The sequence below is a fragment of the Chelmon rostratus genome, chromosome 20 (assembly GCF_017976325.1).
Source record: "Chelmon rostratus isolate fCheRos1 chromosome 20, fCheRos1.pri, whole genome shotgun sequence".
Taxonomy (NCBI): domain Eukaryota; kingdom Metazoa; phylum Chordata; class Actinopteri; order Chaetodontiformes; family Chaetodontidae; genus Chelmon; species Chelmon rostratus.
Genome location: NC_055677.1, coordinates 16,683,032 through 16,699,207, shown reverse-complemented (window position 1 = coordinate 16,699,207; position 16,176 = coordinate 16,683,032). Strand labels below are relative to the sequence as shown.

The following is a 16,176-nucleotide window of genomic DNA, read 5'->3' as shown; positions in this document are numbered from 1 at the left end:
TATTCACCAGCTGATATGTATGAATGCAACACACACTTGTTTACAAAATACATTTCTGAATAGCAAATATCACATATTGATGTACAGTCCTTCACTGGGTATACACATGTACAAACCCCTTACAGGCAAGTTTATATAACTTTATATATGTTCATAAATTGGTCTTAAAATACAAAACATGTATGATTACATATGACAGGAACTCTGGAACCATGTGTTGCTTCTACAGCCATTCTGAATGCCTCAGAGGAAGTTATGGATGGTAATAAAGGCACTAATAAGGGCTTGTGTCTGTTTACAATTGCTATGAATGTTAGAATCCATTTATTATGTAGTTTCATAGACAGTTTATATGTATTATGGGGTTTTAAAAAAAGTGTTGTTTTGTAACTTTATTTACTTCTGCAATGTAGCATGCATTTTATTTTCAGATCGTATCATAGTAGACAGCAGGTTTCTTTTATTTGGTGTTTTATGGTCTCCAGGTGTTGCTAACCATGATAATGCGCTAATCAACAGTGTTTTGTGATTGTATTTATCCATGCCTTTTCAACACGTTGAATGTTTAAATTACTGGTCTTGGCTCATTTAATACTCCCCACTCTGCTTTATTCATATGATAATCCTATTTTTTTTTTCAGTATATCTATTTTTACAAGCTGCAGCTGCAACACTCAAAACTCCCCACAGGGATCGATAAAGTTTAATGTTATTTTATCTTATCTGAACAGGTGATGTTAGTGGATGAGTCAAGTGTCGCCTGTTAAGTATGTAAATTCTTGCTGGGAGCAAACCATTCTTCATTATAGGAGTCTAATGAGTGGAAATGAAAGACAATGAATCTATTCACCATTCAGGGATGGCTGGCTCTTTACTGTAGCCAGACTAATGATAATGCATTCTCTGGTTTTAACAAAGAGCCAATCCATATGCCCTCTGACTCATTACATGACACTGCTTCAACTCACAGCCAGGATGTGTACTGGTGACGGTTAAAGCTAATCTGCTTTTGTGTTGATGTTCTGCTCATTTTTGTTGGAGTTGACACTTTCATTGCAGCATTTAGATTATTATCATAAAGCACTTTCTCCTTATTACACATTTCAGCTCTGCACTCTGATGTTTTCACTGTCATACAAGCAAATTTGCTATTGATAGTTAAATATCATAGTGATCTCATATGGTTGAAATGTTAATATAGGATTAACAACATGATGACATGGTGACAGCATCTAAATAAAACATTGATAATGCACAATAAAGCATAAAGCAGCTATAGAGAACCATCATGGAACTGATTTGTTTTATTGTTACTAACAGCACGTCCAGCATCCAGCATTGGTTCAAATCCACCTACCAGCACCTGTAAAGCTCACTAACATGTTCAATCCTGTCGGTTTAATTTGCACTAAAACAAAATGTAAAAACATGCAAGTTGCAGTTTTGTAGGAGATTAAGCACTAAGCTATTTCCTGGCCAGGAGAAGTAACTTCCTGAAATCTCGTGTAGCTGTTTTCCTGTATCTTGTATTTATGCTTGAAGTTGAGTTGACTGAACAGACATGAGAGTGAATAAGAGTCTAAGTCAGACAGAAATGTAAAAAGACACGTTCTACAGTGAGTTACATGCTCTAACCATTCCTTAGCTGAGTCAGGGACTTCATAACCCCACAAAATATAGTGCTCTGTTGCTAAAATTAGTCAAATTTAGCAGTGGTGAGATTTTTTTTTCTTTTTTCTTTGGATGGAGTGAGGCTCACTGTTGCCCCTGCTTCCAGTCTTTATGCCAAGCTTAGCTTAGCATGCACACATGTAAGTGGCAATGATCTTCTCACCTACCTCTCTGCAAAATAAACAAATGAATAAATAAATTATTTTTTTAATTTTTATTTTAGCATTATGATGGCAGGCAGTACATTAAGTGGAGAACAACTGAAAGACGATCACAACTACAGGATGTGTGAACCTGCCATTATACTACATAGGAAATAAGACACGGCAGTATGAAAAATAAAGCAAATCTATAAATGCATGCAGGAATTGCAGTCCTCAGGTAAGTGATTGCAGCTATGAGTGGGAGTGGGAGCGTGTGTGTGTGTGTGTGTGAGTGCGTGCAAACAGACAGGCATACTTGCCTGAAGACAAATAGTCCTTTGACCTTTGTATGAACCAGCAGCCCCTGGTGGGTGATAACTCATGACCCGCTGGACTGGTAAGGCATCCATCTCTCACCCTGGTAAGGATGAATGTGATGATGAACACACCCGCTTGCTGCTATTTAGATAGCCCTGAAGTCACAGCTATGACAAACTACCCACACAGACAGAGCCAGGGCTGAGCCTTGTTTATACTGTCTGCCCATTCAACACCCGTCGACGACTGCACAAACTCGAAGTGTGCCACAGGGAACTAGTACAAACTCAGGGTCAACTCAGAACAGATATCTGTCTCAGTGAGGACACTAACTTGCAGAGTTTCATAATGCAGACTAGATACAGAATATAGAGTGCAGTAAATGTTCCTACAGTCGCTGTGCACATGAATGTAGAATGAGGCTATGGTGATGCTAGTTATGGCTTCTTTCAACATACTGAGGTTTAGATTTAATGAAATTGATGAATTTAAACTCTTTCAAATTCATTGTTTGTTTACATTTTGTATTTCAGTCAGAGTTAAAACGCCTCTGGTGCTGGATTCATCCGGTGCTCTAAGATACTCCATGAAAATACAGATTTTATAGGTGAAAAGCCCCAGGAGGAGAAAAGTAGAAACCTCCATTTGGCCCTGACAGGGCAGGGTCTCCTGTAGAATATTGTGGTGGAGGCACAGCACTCAAATAATTACATTTTATGAAACACGATATTAAGTTTTGAGGAAAACAAGCAGGCCACAAATGTATCGCGTCCTGCCATTATTTATATGACCATCTGGTGACTGAATTGATCAAGAGGCAAGACTCATCATCAAGATGATCAATAACGTACTGTGATCGCAGTAATTCCGCTGAGCAGGATAATATTTTACACCACCTCTGCTAACCAATCCGATGGCGTCAGATCTTTGGTAAAACTACGAAGGTGCAAAAGAGAAGTGACACAAGCCAAGACAGAAAAGTTCAAAACTGACTCTCCGTTATCAGAGCTTTAAATGGCTTTATATCCAGGAAGATAGACTGCCGTGTACACTCACACACATGCAATCACCTCTGCCATTCATCAAATAACAATACAACCAGCAGATTCAGGGCCTGTCCATCTTACAGGTACGTTGCGGTTTCACTGGAAATAGTGATGCCATCTAACATTTATGACATGTTTGCAGTTTGAGAGTGTAGATCAAGGAAATTAGTTGATATATAGTTGATGTATGTATGTAAGTAAAAAAACATGTTTGCCAAACGATTTTTGTAAAAGAAATGATCTGGTATCATGTTAAAACTTTTTTGTTTTTGATGACTAGGCATGGTCTTCTTCTCTCTTTACCCCCCTGAAATCTTGGGTACTGCTCTCTGGGGAGTACTACTCCCAGAGCACAATCCCACACATTACTGTCACATTCTGGTCAATTGTTTCAAGCTGAGTTGATGTTACACCTCACCTCTCTTCCTGAAACAAATAGCACCTTAAAAGCAACAAGGCTCGCTGTCCCTGTGTGCAATGGCTGCCTGTTTTACTCCAAGTCTTCTCTGTCTGCCATCTTGGTGTTTTAAGCCTCAGCTGTAGCTGACAGTTAGAGGAAACCCTCCTGAAACAGGTGCCAAGAAGATAATAGCACATGCAGCCCAGAGGGGTCAATACACTGACCTGTGGGCACTTCTCTATTGTTGCATCTTTGTTTGAGAGAACAGACCAGACGGTGTGTGTTTGTGTGTATACATGCATGTGCCTGCACCCTTTCATGCGCACATTTCTTCTGTCCGTGTTCGATTTCTCTTCCACACAAGTCTGCGCACATACACGGGCGAGCACTTCTCCTTATCCAAGCGATGGTCCTTTCAAATTAAAATGAACCTCCATCACACTAATAGAGGGAGCGGAGAACAAAGCGTGAGCTCTCTGCAGTCAGCAGGAATAGCAGGAGGATTATCATCGCTATCGTCAGGGTTATTATCATTAAGCCCAGTTGCCACTCTCCCCTTCCGCTGCAAACCGACGGCCCGCGCTGAGTTTACCGCAGCACAAGTTGGAGTTCGGCTCAGAGACGAGCTGTTATTTCAGTGAGAGAGGCTGTGAACAGTGCAACAGATAAGTCATTTGATTTCAATTATTGTTTCTGGACATTTAGGAAATTAGGTGCATTCTGGAAAGCACTAACCCTGATTTGAATTTAATGATATGTTTCATTTAGCGTTATGGACATACAGTACTGTATATGCTAAGCAGCTGTTGCTACAATCTATTTCAGCACTGTTGTCCTCCGCAATGGAAGTCTGAATGTAATCTTTTAGTGTGTTTAATTTTAAACAGTATTCATGAAAACCTGTACCTGGCTCTCTAGAGCGACACAAGAGGAATTCAAGAGGAAAATGTATGAATTTACAGTCCTGTCAGTCTCATCAAATAAAAGGATCCAACTGGACTGTACAGTAGATATAAGGAGTGTGATGCAAAGCCACTGTTTATATCTGTTTATGTTACAAAAATATTTGTGTTTGAATCTGCATTTTCGATTTATAGCACTTTTTATGTTGAAGCTGCGAAGCTGCGAGGCTGCAGTGGGAACAGGTCCAGATGAAATTCAGAAAGCCATGAACAAACACCTGAAAAGCTCACTTTGCCATTTTTCATCGGGTTTCCCAAATACTGTCAAGTCACGAAAGGTGCCAGGCTTTAAGAATGGAACACCTGTACAACACATCTGCACAACAGATCTGAAGGAAAGTGATGAAAAGTCGCTGGGAATGAACCGTGTTTAGTGTCTCAATATGACAACTGAAATATGGGATGTTTTTACTGGGGGCGTACGTCTCATGAGGACTTACACAATATACCTTGTGTCTAAATTTGGAATTGGGGTCATGCAGGTTCATCTGTGCCAGCATTTCAGGGACTCCTCTTTCTTTGTCCTTTACGCAAGGATAACACTCGTAGCCTCCAGTCCGACGCACCCTTCACCAACAGCTCCGGCCCCATGAAGCACTACTGTGGGGTTGTCAGGGAGGGGGAGGTGGGGATGGAATTCTCCATCATGCCAAAGCCCATCCAAGCAGACCCGTGCCAAAGCACCATGTGTGTACAAACAATTCAACTGAATCTGACTCAATGTATACTCAGGCCTTATCTGGGCGAAGCCAAATACACCCTGAGCTATCAAAGGAAATGGATGAGCGATTGGAACTCTCAGTTTTTCGGCAATGCAAACACATCTATTACGCTCCACCACCTCAAGCTGTACAAATCAAAATCAGGCAGCAAGGAGGGAAAATAAACACCATGCTGTGAGACTGTTAAGAAACTTGGAAAACAGGACTTCACATATCACACGGATCGGCCCAGAGGTATATAAAACTCCAACTCGCCCAACGCCGGCCGACTCCGTAGTGATACGCGCAACATCAGACAGAGTTAATGCAGGCAAAGATTTTTTTTAAATACCTTTTAAAGGATTTGCAAGATAAGCCTGTCGGTCTCTCCTAGAAGGAGCCCCTAAAGGATGCTAGAATCGATGGATGAGAGAGGATTTACTGTAGGGCGAAGAGGGGAAAAACTGTTATTTAATGCCCGTGTGTGAACAGAATAATGAAGCAGCCAGGAAGCTCACATGCGTGCGCTCATCATTATCAATGCACTAATCTGCCATTAAGCAGTTCCATCAGCCACATGGATCTAATGTGCACTGGATGAAACGTTTATTTACCATTTACTACGAGTCAACCACCATCAGATATATTTACATACTGAAGAAGTGGGAGGTCGCTCTCAACCCCTCGTACAGAGCGAGGTGAAAAGATCACCAAATATCACATTCTGCATACAGGCACAGCAACTCAGCTAATGACACAGAGCTCTTTACTGTACTGAGATAATGCATTGTTGCCCATAATGCTCACCACTTATCATATAATGCTGTAATCCTCAGTAGATATATTGCATCTTCATGGGCTTATTACCAAATAGATAAAGGCACAAGTAGCCGCTCCCCTGAACAGTGATTGGCCAATCATAGCTTTGTAAGTGGAACAAGGCACGTCTTGCCCGTCAAGCTTTGGACTTTTCACATGCCGAGCCGCTGTGCAAAGAACTCCTTCCATTAAGAGGGTTGAGTCTTTATTTTCAGACTGTCAAAAACCAAAAACACAAGAGAAACTGAACTGAACTTTCGTGAAACTGAAGGTTAAGACGGTATGAGGACAATACTATGGTTGAAAAAAAAACAACTTTCAAAAAGTATTTTTCTGTTGTAGAAAATGAAAAATACTGTAGAAACAATTATGCTTCAACATAGCCTCAGTTTGATTTATGTTAAGTCTTTAAGAAGCCAAACAGGGTTGTGCCACAATGAAATGTTAGACTGACCATCGATTGTTTTTGCATTTTTATAATAGATTTAATATGCGAGGGCTAACTAGCTCTTTACTGCTTGGACATTTCAGTCTGTTTATTTCCATGTCTTCTCCATGGATCATCAGCTGGTGAGAATGCTGACCTTTTCACGTAGCTTTAGCCTCTGTCTTTTAGCACAATATCACGTGTGCAGCTGTCAAGTGCATTTTTAACCCTTTAAAGAATCTTTTAGAAATCAGAAAACAGAAATACAATCCTTCGGGTAGCGAATCTTTCACTGTTAACATTGTAACCTGCATATGTGCCGTGCAAGGACATAAGCCTTTACCGGTGTAGCATCAGTCAGGGGCCTTAGTGATTGGTCAATTACACCGAAGAACTTCAAGAACTCATATTTATACCACGCTATCCGCCTACCTGCTCCTTCCAAGAATAAACTTGCCACGGTGTCGACAGAAGGCAGCAGCCTCTCAAGCTGCTCAGATTCATATTAATAACCTAAAAAAGACCTATCAAGGATGGACAGCAGTGATTATGGTGATTGAGTGTCCACTTCAGCCCGAGTTGTGTGGAGCCACGTCAAGGTAAAGACAAGTTTCTTTGGGAAAAGACATGCTGCGGTGAGCCTCCACGTGCCCGCTCGGTGAAATGAACTCGTTTGGAGGTTGTTAAGGTGTAGGATTCTCTCCGACCTCCGGAGAGAGCCCTCAGGAGAGGCCCTCTTGTAAAATGCTCCATCTTATTAATGGAAATAAATGCTGCTGGCGCCCCACCCCCTCCTCGTCGCCCGACCCCCTCCAGCAGTAAGACGTGTCTATTCTTGGCTAAAGTCCCCTTCATTAACGTTATCTCAAATAGGCACCCAGTCTGATGGTGAGAGAAGGGACGGCGCTCGCTTAAGCTGCTTCATCCAATTTCATTATTCCATATGAGGCGGGGTATCGGTGTTAACTTTGCTATGTCAGCACAGCGGACGAGGCAGTTGTGCTGTCGTGTGGCTGAAGCAGGACATCAGTCAGCGAGAGTCAACAGTGCAGAGCCTGCCTGCTGATTCCTTTGTGACTTTTATTTTGAAACCTGGTCGAACGACAGCCAAACGCATTTCATGGCTGACTTTCTGCATTTTGGAGTTTGTGAAACAGCAAAAAGCTTTTTCGGTGCGCAAGTTCTAACACCTTCTTCAGCTATTTTCTGCTTATGAAATATGTCCCTTTTCACAGTAGCAGCTACCGTGCTGTGAATATGCACAAGCAAGTCGGAAGACAACAATAACAGAGTGTGCTGCTGAAATGAGACACAGGAAAGGGAGGGGGGGGGGGGGCTAGTGAGAGAGAGAGAAAAGGAAAAGAGGAGAGAAGAAAAGAGAGAGGAGAGGGAAAAAGAAAGTGTGAAACTGCGGACCGTCAAATGATCTGGCCTCTCTCCAGGCATGATGACTCAGGGATGATGGCACAGTTAGAGCTAATTAGGATCATAAACTGGAGAAATGTTTTGCCACCATGATGTGTGGGGCACTTCCACGCTACTGGCAGAACTTCAGATTAGATGTGAGAGCTTGTCCGGACAGCAGTACAAACAGTAAAAAAAAGGGAAGAATCAGCTGCCTTCCATCAGCAGCTACACTGAAACTTGATTTTGTGAGATATGTGCATAAAGCCCACATTGAACAATTCTGTTTTTGCTTGAACCTGGCGGTCCGGATGCAAGACCAGGCATGAAAAGCAGATTCTTCCTTCACATTTGGACCAAATCAAGGATGCGATTTCAACTGAGGACGGGAGGATATGTCCGTCTCGCTTTTACACTACTAGACTTTCAGCTTGATTTTCATACTCAAAAAAAAAAAAAAAAAACGAGTTCAGCTCTCAAAATCCAAACGCATTATGAGCACTTAGCTTTACAAGCCGCTGACTTTTTTGCCCTGTGTTTCAGCTCCCAGGCTACATACGCTGTGCCCTACCTTCTTGGTGGAGGTTGGTGGGACTTTTCTAACATTTTATAGAGCAAATGACAAATGGGTTGATCAAGAATATCACCGTTAGACTAATCAATGAATGAAAGTTACTTAGCTGCATCCCTCCCTGGACAGAAAGATGACGGAGCAGTTAAACTTGCTGCTGAAACTGTTGAGATGTGTTCACTGAACGCTTGACATGACACGTAATACAAAGTTCTGTATTATTAGAGCTGTGATTCGAACAGCAGTGAAAGGGCCGCGCTTTGACTTGACTTCGTTCCTCGCATCCAACGCCACCTCAAAATCTCTTGGCAGTCGCTACCAGGCAGCCTCACTCCCTCTTTTACGCCGTCAACTCTCTCATGTTGTGTTGTCTAGCGGACTGCAGACGCACAAACACTGACAGGAAGCGATAATGCTGCTGACTTGCTGTGCTGCATCTCTGTTTATGAGGACTGACAGTTCGCTGCGAACGGCAGCACACCAGCTCGTACTGTACACACACCCACACACACACACACGCACACACACACACAGAGCAGATAAATCACACGCATGCAAACAAATAAACACAAAGACACATCATCTGATTCGCTCTGGAGCACAGTCCCCATCACAGCAGCTCATACATTAGCGGTGGTTAACTACATTGCAGTATAACAGTTCTCAAATGTCTCCCAAAGAGTAGCTATCGTTTCTAAAGCTGTTGTGGACAGACTGATGAAGCGTAACACATGACTAACTAAATTAAAATTCTATGCTTTGTCGTCATAGCAACAAGTGCAACAAGTTATTTGTGATGTGAGTAATACGCTTATCTCTTCAACTGTGGGAGTCATCAAACAACAGACTAATTAACTTAAGTGTCACCTTCTGAATTTTTTAAATCTGCATCTGTGCTTTTGATACTTGTGATTCATTTTCTCCACAACCTGACTGAGGCGCCTCTCAGCATCAAATGCGTGTGTTATTGAGACAATTTGGCATGGAATTTGTTTTCTGTGCCTGAACTTTAAGTACAATTTCTCACTGCCGAGCTCCAAAAAGCCAAGAGGGACTATTACGAGATAATTACTAATTATGCTAATGTGCTAAAGTTGTGCTATTCCTTTTCCGTGGTCATTTTATCAGCTGTCCTCAAGAGACCATAGTCAGTAGTAATAACCTTTTTTCTCTCAGCTAAACACTCAGTCAGTTAGAGGACACCGTGTCCTAAACCGCCGACTCCTCCGCCGCTACTCTTAATCAGGAAGTGGCTGTAAATTCACAAAGCCATGCAAGCACACACAGAGGAGCACGGCGCCGTTTCCATCGGCACTGACCTTCATTAACCTCATAAATGCCAGCGGTGTTTTTGTCGCAGCTCTTAATGCGGTTATCAGCACAAACACAAACAAATGTGACAGAAGTGTTTCGGGGCTAAAACTAGAGCTTTACATCTGTGAAATACATCTCTTTTCCCCTCCCACAACACGCAGGCTGTGTGACATTGGGCTGTCCCAACATGGAAACCAGCACCGGTAACTAGTGTGTGCCACAACCAGACCCCCACCCCCCACCCCCCCGAGCACACACGCACACATGCACACACGCACACACACACACACACACACCCTCCCGCTGTGTGAATAAACCCACATTAGGATACCAGTGGCACTGGCAATATGCAAGATGTGCGTTTATTTAAGTCCTCTTCCTGTCTGTGTCTTGCTGCACTAGGATTTATTTACAAATGGATTCTGAATGTAAATCGAGGCCATTGCGGAGAATATAATGTACTCCTGCAGTGCACATGTGCAGGTTTACAGGTACTGTTACACTGGTGTTGCGCCAAGCACATAACAACACTGACATAATTAAACAGGTAAGATTAAAAGTAGTCTCGAGAGTGAATGAAATAAGAGAGACAGATCAGCTCTCGTTTTCATCTGAACCGCAGCGCAGAACAACAGTGCTCCACTACAGACACTACATACAGTATTTGGACTGTTTATACCATTGCAGCTTGAGTGTAACCAGTCTAACTATTTTTCAAAGAGAGCTCAGTGCAGTATTATCTGGCACTGAGCAGATCCCTGACTACTTTTTACTTCCTTTTATTATTCACAGATAGCTTTTTATTGATGCTATCAGTCAGCCTCTATCAGACACCATGTGGAAATTGTGCTGCATATAAAAGAGACCTATTTTCAAAAATTGTGTCCATTTTTTTCTTTGTAATTCTGTTGTTGCTTAAAAAACTTGCAACTGCAATTCTACTTTCACTTTTAGGAAGTTGAGAAAAATGGTATTAACAACTCATAAAAAGGGACTTTAAAGTAATTTAATTACATTTACAAAGTCAGGCCAAATGCCAGATTCAGCAACATTTCTAAGCTATATTAGGTTTAAAATCCATATAAGTGGACAGTGGACAAGGGGAGGGGTTCTTCCTAGTAGTCTTGTAGTCTATGATGGATACCATGCAACTTTTATGTACCCAGTTCCATTCTGGGTGAGAACCTTACTTGCATGTCAATCCAACTCTCCAACTCTTCCTACTGCCTAAATATATACAAAACGGCTAAAAAAATACCTCATCCTACAGTGAGGAATTACTAATGGATTTGAAATCAAGACATTTGCAAAGCACAGACAAACTGTCCTGACAGATAGCAAGCTACAGGTGACAAGATGAAATAACTGCCACAACCGCCATTTATCCACTTTATATTTCATACTCCTTCTGGGAGAGTCATGATAGAATCATGACTGTATATCATCAAACTAAAACAAAGCTACTGTTGCTCATTACAATACATGACATTTTGGAGATGCAAGGTTTTCATCCAACAGTGACAATTACTGAGAGTTTTGTGTCAGGCACAGCAACCATTAACTAAAAATTACTGGATGCAGAAACATACCTGTCGGGTTGAGCCAACACAAATTGGATTTGGATTTGTTAAAAACAGTAAAATCCTAATGGAGGTTCTGTCTTCCTCGGCCTTCGCTCTCCACCCTGACCTCTGCCCTCGCCTCGACACAGCCCGTATCACTCATCAGCCTTAAGAGGGACGCCGACGACAGCGCGCAGAGTTTCCTCTCACTCTTCCCTCCTCTGTTGAGCTGCGTGTCAGACAGTCAGAGCAGCCCTCAGAGAGCATCGAGCAGACGATGACCATCGTCCTCTGTCCTGCACCACCCCCCCGCAGCTCCGCCTCAACTTTCATCCCCCTCCCGACAGTCCGCACTCGACCCCTCTGCCTGCCGCCACCTCGCTAGGAATGACAGCGTAAACAGTAATTGCTACATAAATTATGCTACACTCTGTTTTTCACATTTCCCCCTCGGCGCTCTCGATGATACGCTGATATACTGTATGTTGAGAGTACAGGGTGATAAGTGTGGTTGTAAAAAATGATGTTGGCCTATAAATCTCTGCTGTGCTTATTTTTATTCATAAAAAAAACACAATGTGGATAAAAGACAAGGAATATGTTGCACGTATGCCACAGTTTAAGATAGGAGAGAGGGGGACAAAGGGCATGTAATGCTGATGATTGGCAGGTGTGGTTTTACAGACGGTGGACTCAAGCTATATTCACTCCTCCACAAGGATTTTATTTGTGACACCGGCAACCCACAGGGACGTAACTGTAAATCACAAGGCTGTGATTAATTAAGAGACAGACACACAGCATGTTCACGAATCCTTCTAGGAGCAATGACACCGGTCAAACACCGTGCCAAAGGGAGGACAAACCAACGCAGAGCGAGGTGTACATCCGAACAATGCCGTGCTGACAGGAGCACTGAAACCTGAACAATACGAGGAGGCAGCGGTCGGCAAAGTGCGAGTGAAGAGCGGCAGAGAGCGAGAAACACCACCCACAAATATAGGAAAGTGTGTGATTTCTGTGAATTCTGGGCAGAGGCGAGCCTGGGTGACAAGAAATGTAAAGTAAAAATAAATCTCTCGTCTTTAATCTTCATTCTTTGTTTTGCGCTCTACAGCGGCCCAAAAAAAACAACAATTGCAAAGATGAGTTTGGTGGAAAAAAATTAAAAGAAGTTGGGGTGGGGGGTGGGGGGGTGGGGGGTCTGCTTATAACCTTTAAAAATACACACACACACAGGTTTTAGCCAGTCCATGTACAAATAATATGTAGCCTTTTCAAGGGATTAAGACCCAAATGCCATGCAATAATCCCTCTGTGACTTTTTGCCTTAAGGTCTATAAATTAATTGTGTGGAATGTCAAGATGATGATCAGCTGGCATTTGAGCTGACGGATAATAATGAAAAAAAAAAAAGCATTCAATCCGGCTTTTGCGTAATTTGCGGTCAAGTTTGAAGCAGGAAAAAAAATCTTTCAATCATCAACTGCGCTCTTACATTGACAGCTTAAGAAACATTTACAAATTTTGGCTTTCTGAAAGCTCCTTGAGTCTTTCCCCGCCCCAACACCAATCAAAAGAAAAAAACGGCGAGAAAAACATTCAGGCAGGAAGGTACAGATCTGACTGAATGTTTCAGCCACTGGAGCACAGTGATCCCGCCTCCTGCAGCTCTGGAGGAGTCAGCGGCCATCAGCTCTTCCCAAAGACACAGTTCATTTACAACCAGTCCCTGAACTGGCCCCTAATGTCCCGTGTTATCAGAATGAATCAGCAGCGCTGATAAATTAGCCGTTCGGAAACACGCTGCGAAGGCCTGTCAGCTAATGTGCACGCGTTTGTGTGGTACTCATATGCAATGCTTAATGTTGTGGAACCAATTCTGTCGTTTCCATTATGTAAATACATTTGCCTCAGCACTATATTTTATGTATTGTCTCCCTTGTCTCAATTACTTGGGCTATTAAAAATCAAGAGGTTATGGAAATGAGGTGCAGTTGTCTGTTTGTAGTTTGATGACAAGTGCAAAGTGTTTATGAAAGCTCGTTATGCATTCAATTGCAGTCGGATACGTCAACACGCTCCGAGCGTTCATCCATATTCCACAATGCAATGGGGTGGCACGTCAGTTTCTTCAAGCATAAACAACACTAACAGTTGTGTTATCATCTGTTATACATATGAATAAATAAAAATAAATGTGTCATTGCTATTTTATTTAGATCTCCTCTGCTTTCTTATGGAGGAGGCAGAAAATGTGCAAGCGGGGAATAAAAAAAACACGTATTTCTGTGAGTGTTTGTGGCCTGTGCCAGAGCAAATAAGCGTTTGATGCTTCAGTTTGGGCGACTTACCGTTAATTAGCCAGAATACCTCAGGAAATAATCAAGAAAACTAAATCAGGGAGAATCTCTTAAGAGGCAGTTAAGCTTTTAAGTATCGAAGCTCTCACTGACATATGGAAATAACTCCTTTCTTCGTCATTTTTTTCAAATTTCACTTCCCCATTTTGTCACTGTGAGGTACAATATAAAATAGGCTGGTGTAGAATTACTCAGCAATTGCAGATTAATTTTAACAGTGAACAACACTGTAGTAAATTGTGACCATTTTGAAATAGACAAAAAAAAAAAAACACAGAATATCAAAGCGAGAGCTGGTGAGGTAGAAGTGTGCGATCAGTCAAAGTGCTGTAATTTTTTTTTTTCCTGTAAAAGCATAAATGGCATTAATGTGCAGCTGTTGTTGGCAGATAAAGTGTGCATCTTCCTGCTGTTTTGCAGGGCACAAAACCACACAGGGGATTTTTTTACCATGAGCTCCGGTCAGCGTCTACTTCACTACGGCGCAACACAAAATGTTGCATTGTTGTTATGTTTCAGTTGGAGAAAATCAGCATGCTTTTCATTGTTGATTCCAGGTGTAATTAACTGTTCTACAGCACGTCTTAGTGGTTTGATACACTGACTTCACACATTTATTCATTAGGGACACTCTATGCAGTAATTTTAGAGATTTGGAATCAAAAATACACACAAATAAAAACAGCAGCATGAAATTAAATATTATTCTAAAGGACTGAACAGCTAATGGCTTTTTCCTCTGCTTCTCTCCCCGTTGAAGGCCCAGAACTGTTTCTCAAACTTTGGACTTTTTGGTGCTCAGTACAGTTGAATTATGCACAGCAGAGCTCTGAAGTTCACGCCTCTAATGAGGCAAAAAATAGTTGTGTACAAAGAATCTCTGAGAAATTATTAGGAGTCAGACTGGTGGATTTCAGGATTCTGGCATGCTACAGCGGGCTTACAGCAGGGAAATTTAAGTGTTTTCTTTGCAAGAAAATCTTGCAGGTTTGTTTCAGTGCATGTGGCGCTTGTCTTGCGCTTTAGAGCATTAGTTTAAATGTGGAGTCACTGAAAGAAACTGAGGTCGCTGCGTGGTTTAAATGATGGAGGAAATCCGTATTGTTTTCAGAGAGGAAGTTAAACGCGGTTGGGTGGCAACGTCGAGTCCTTTTTGGATGCATCAAAAAAAATCTGGTGTAAAACAGGAAAAACGAGGCGCTTTTCTTTTTTAAACCCTGGTTCAAACTTCTGTTGACGCAAATTGGTCGTTTAATTTTCTCACTGTCCTCCTCGACGTTAGAGACGACGGAGGATTTTTAAACGCAACGGACGCAGCAGCGACTAAACTTTCCCAGGCAAAATGCGTCACTTAAAGCCGTCGGCGCATCTGAACAGGACCCGTCCGCTCGTGCTGCTTCTTTTACCGCGTGAAGGCTGCTAAGTGGAGCCGCCGCGGAGCGTCAGTGCACGCGCGGCTGGAGCGGCGCAGGGTCGACCGGGCTGCCGCGCGCTCCGGTGCCCCGCCAAGGTGCGCACGACCTCTGCAAAGAGAAGACACGCAGAAAGGACAGAAGTGCTGCAAAGTTGTACCTTTTCTCTTCGATCGCCTCCGCCTCCGCCTTTTCAGCTTGCATTTGACCTGGCCGCTCTGAGCCCCCGACGCGCGGCTGTTGTTTCCAAGTACGGATGCCATCGGCGCAGCCTTTGGAGCGGAGCGCAGGAATAACTTGGACTCGGCGGCTCGACTCTCCTTTGTACTTGTCTCGCTTCAGCCTCCGTTGCTCTCTGATAACGCAGCGTCCTCGGGTTTGACGTAGACTCGGACTATATTTTCAGCTCTCCCTCTTTTTTTTATCCCTCCGAACCAGGGGGGAGCGCGTCTCGCTGTTCCTGTATCACCTCTGAAACTCCAGCTCGCCTCCAGCTCACGGAGCCTGTTCGCAGCGCAGCGTGGCACCTCTCAGCGGCACTGATGCCGGCGCCCCGTCTCCTCCGCTCCTCTCCGGCAGTTTTCCGCGCCTCTGCAGAAATTTTGGCATCAGCCACTTTGAATTCAATCATGCAGGACGCCTATCTATTTGCTGCCGAGCTTTCTAATTAGGGTCCAATCGTGGCTGTCTGGGAGGTGTGACATCACCAGCGACACCCACCAACTCACACCCCTTATTCACCCGCTGCTTTTTTAAACGTTTGTTAACGTTTTGGCTTATTCCTCGCACTTTTTCCTTCCCTTTTTTTTCCACACTGCAGGGGGAGTCTGTTCTCGTCCGCCCTCCACGCAGGGTGGGGTCAAGGGTCAGCCCGGAAGGGACTCCTGCTCAAGGGCACTTCAGCAGGTCCAATGTTTACCGTGAATATGGTTATCCTTGCTGGCAGAAGGTTTCCATACTTAGTCTTTGCCATCGTGCTGCAAACTCACCACCAACTTGAGGCTAAAATAACAGGGTGATGGCTTCATTATGTCACTAAAACACAAATCTCTGCAAAGTCCTC

General features: G+C 43.1%; 1 protein-coding gene across 1 annotated transcript in view; it reads right to left on the bottom strand.

Annotated features, from left to right (window-relative positions):
• adarb2 (adenosine deaminase RNA specific B2 (inactive)) overlaps positions 1 to 15,376 on the bottom strand; it is a 161,482-nt gene extending 146,106 nt beyond the window's left edge. The window contains exon 1 of the mRNA XM_041961674.1: positions 15,274 to 15,376. Coding sequence (XP_041817608.1) covers positions 15,274 to 15,376 — 103 coding nt within the window. The remainder of the gene's footprint in view (positions 1 to 15,273) is intronic.
• Positions 15,377 to 16,176: the final 800 nt, after the last annotated feature.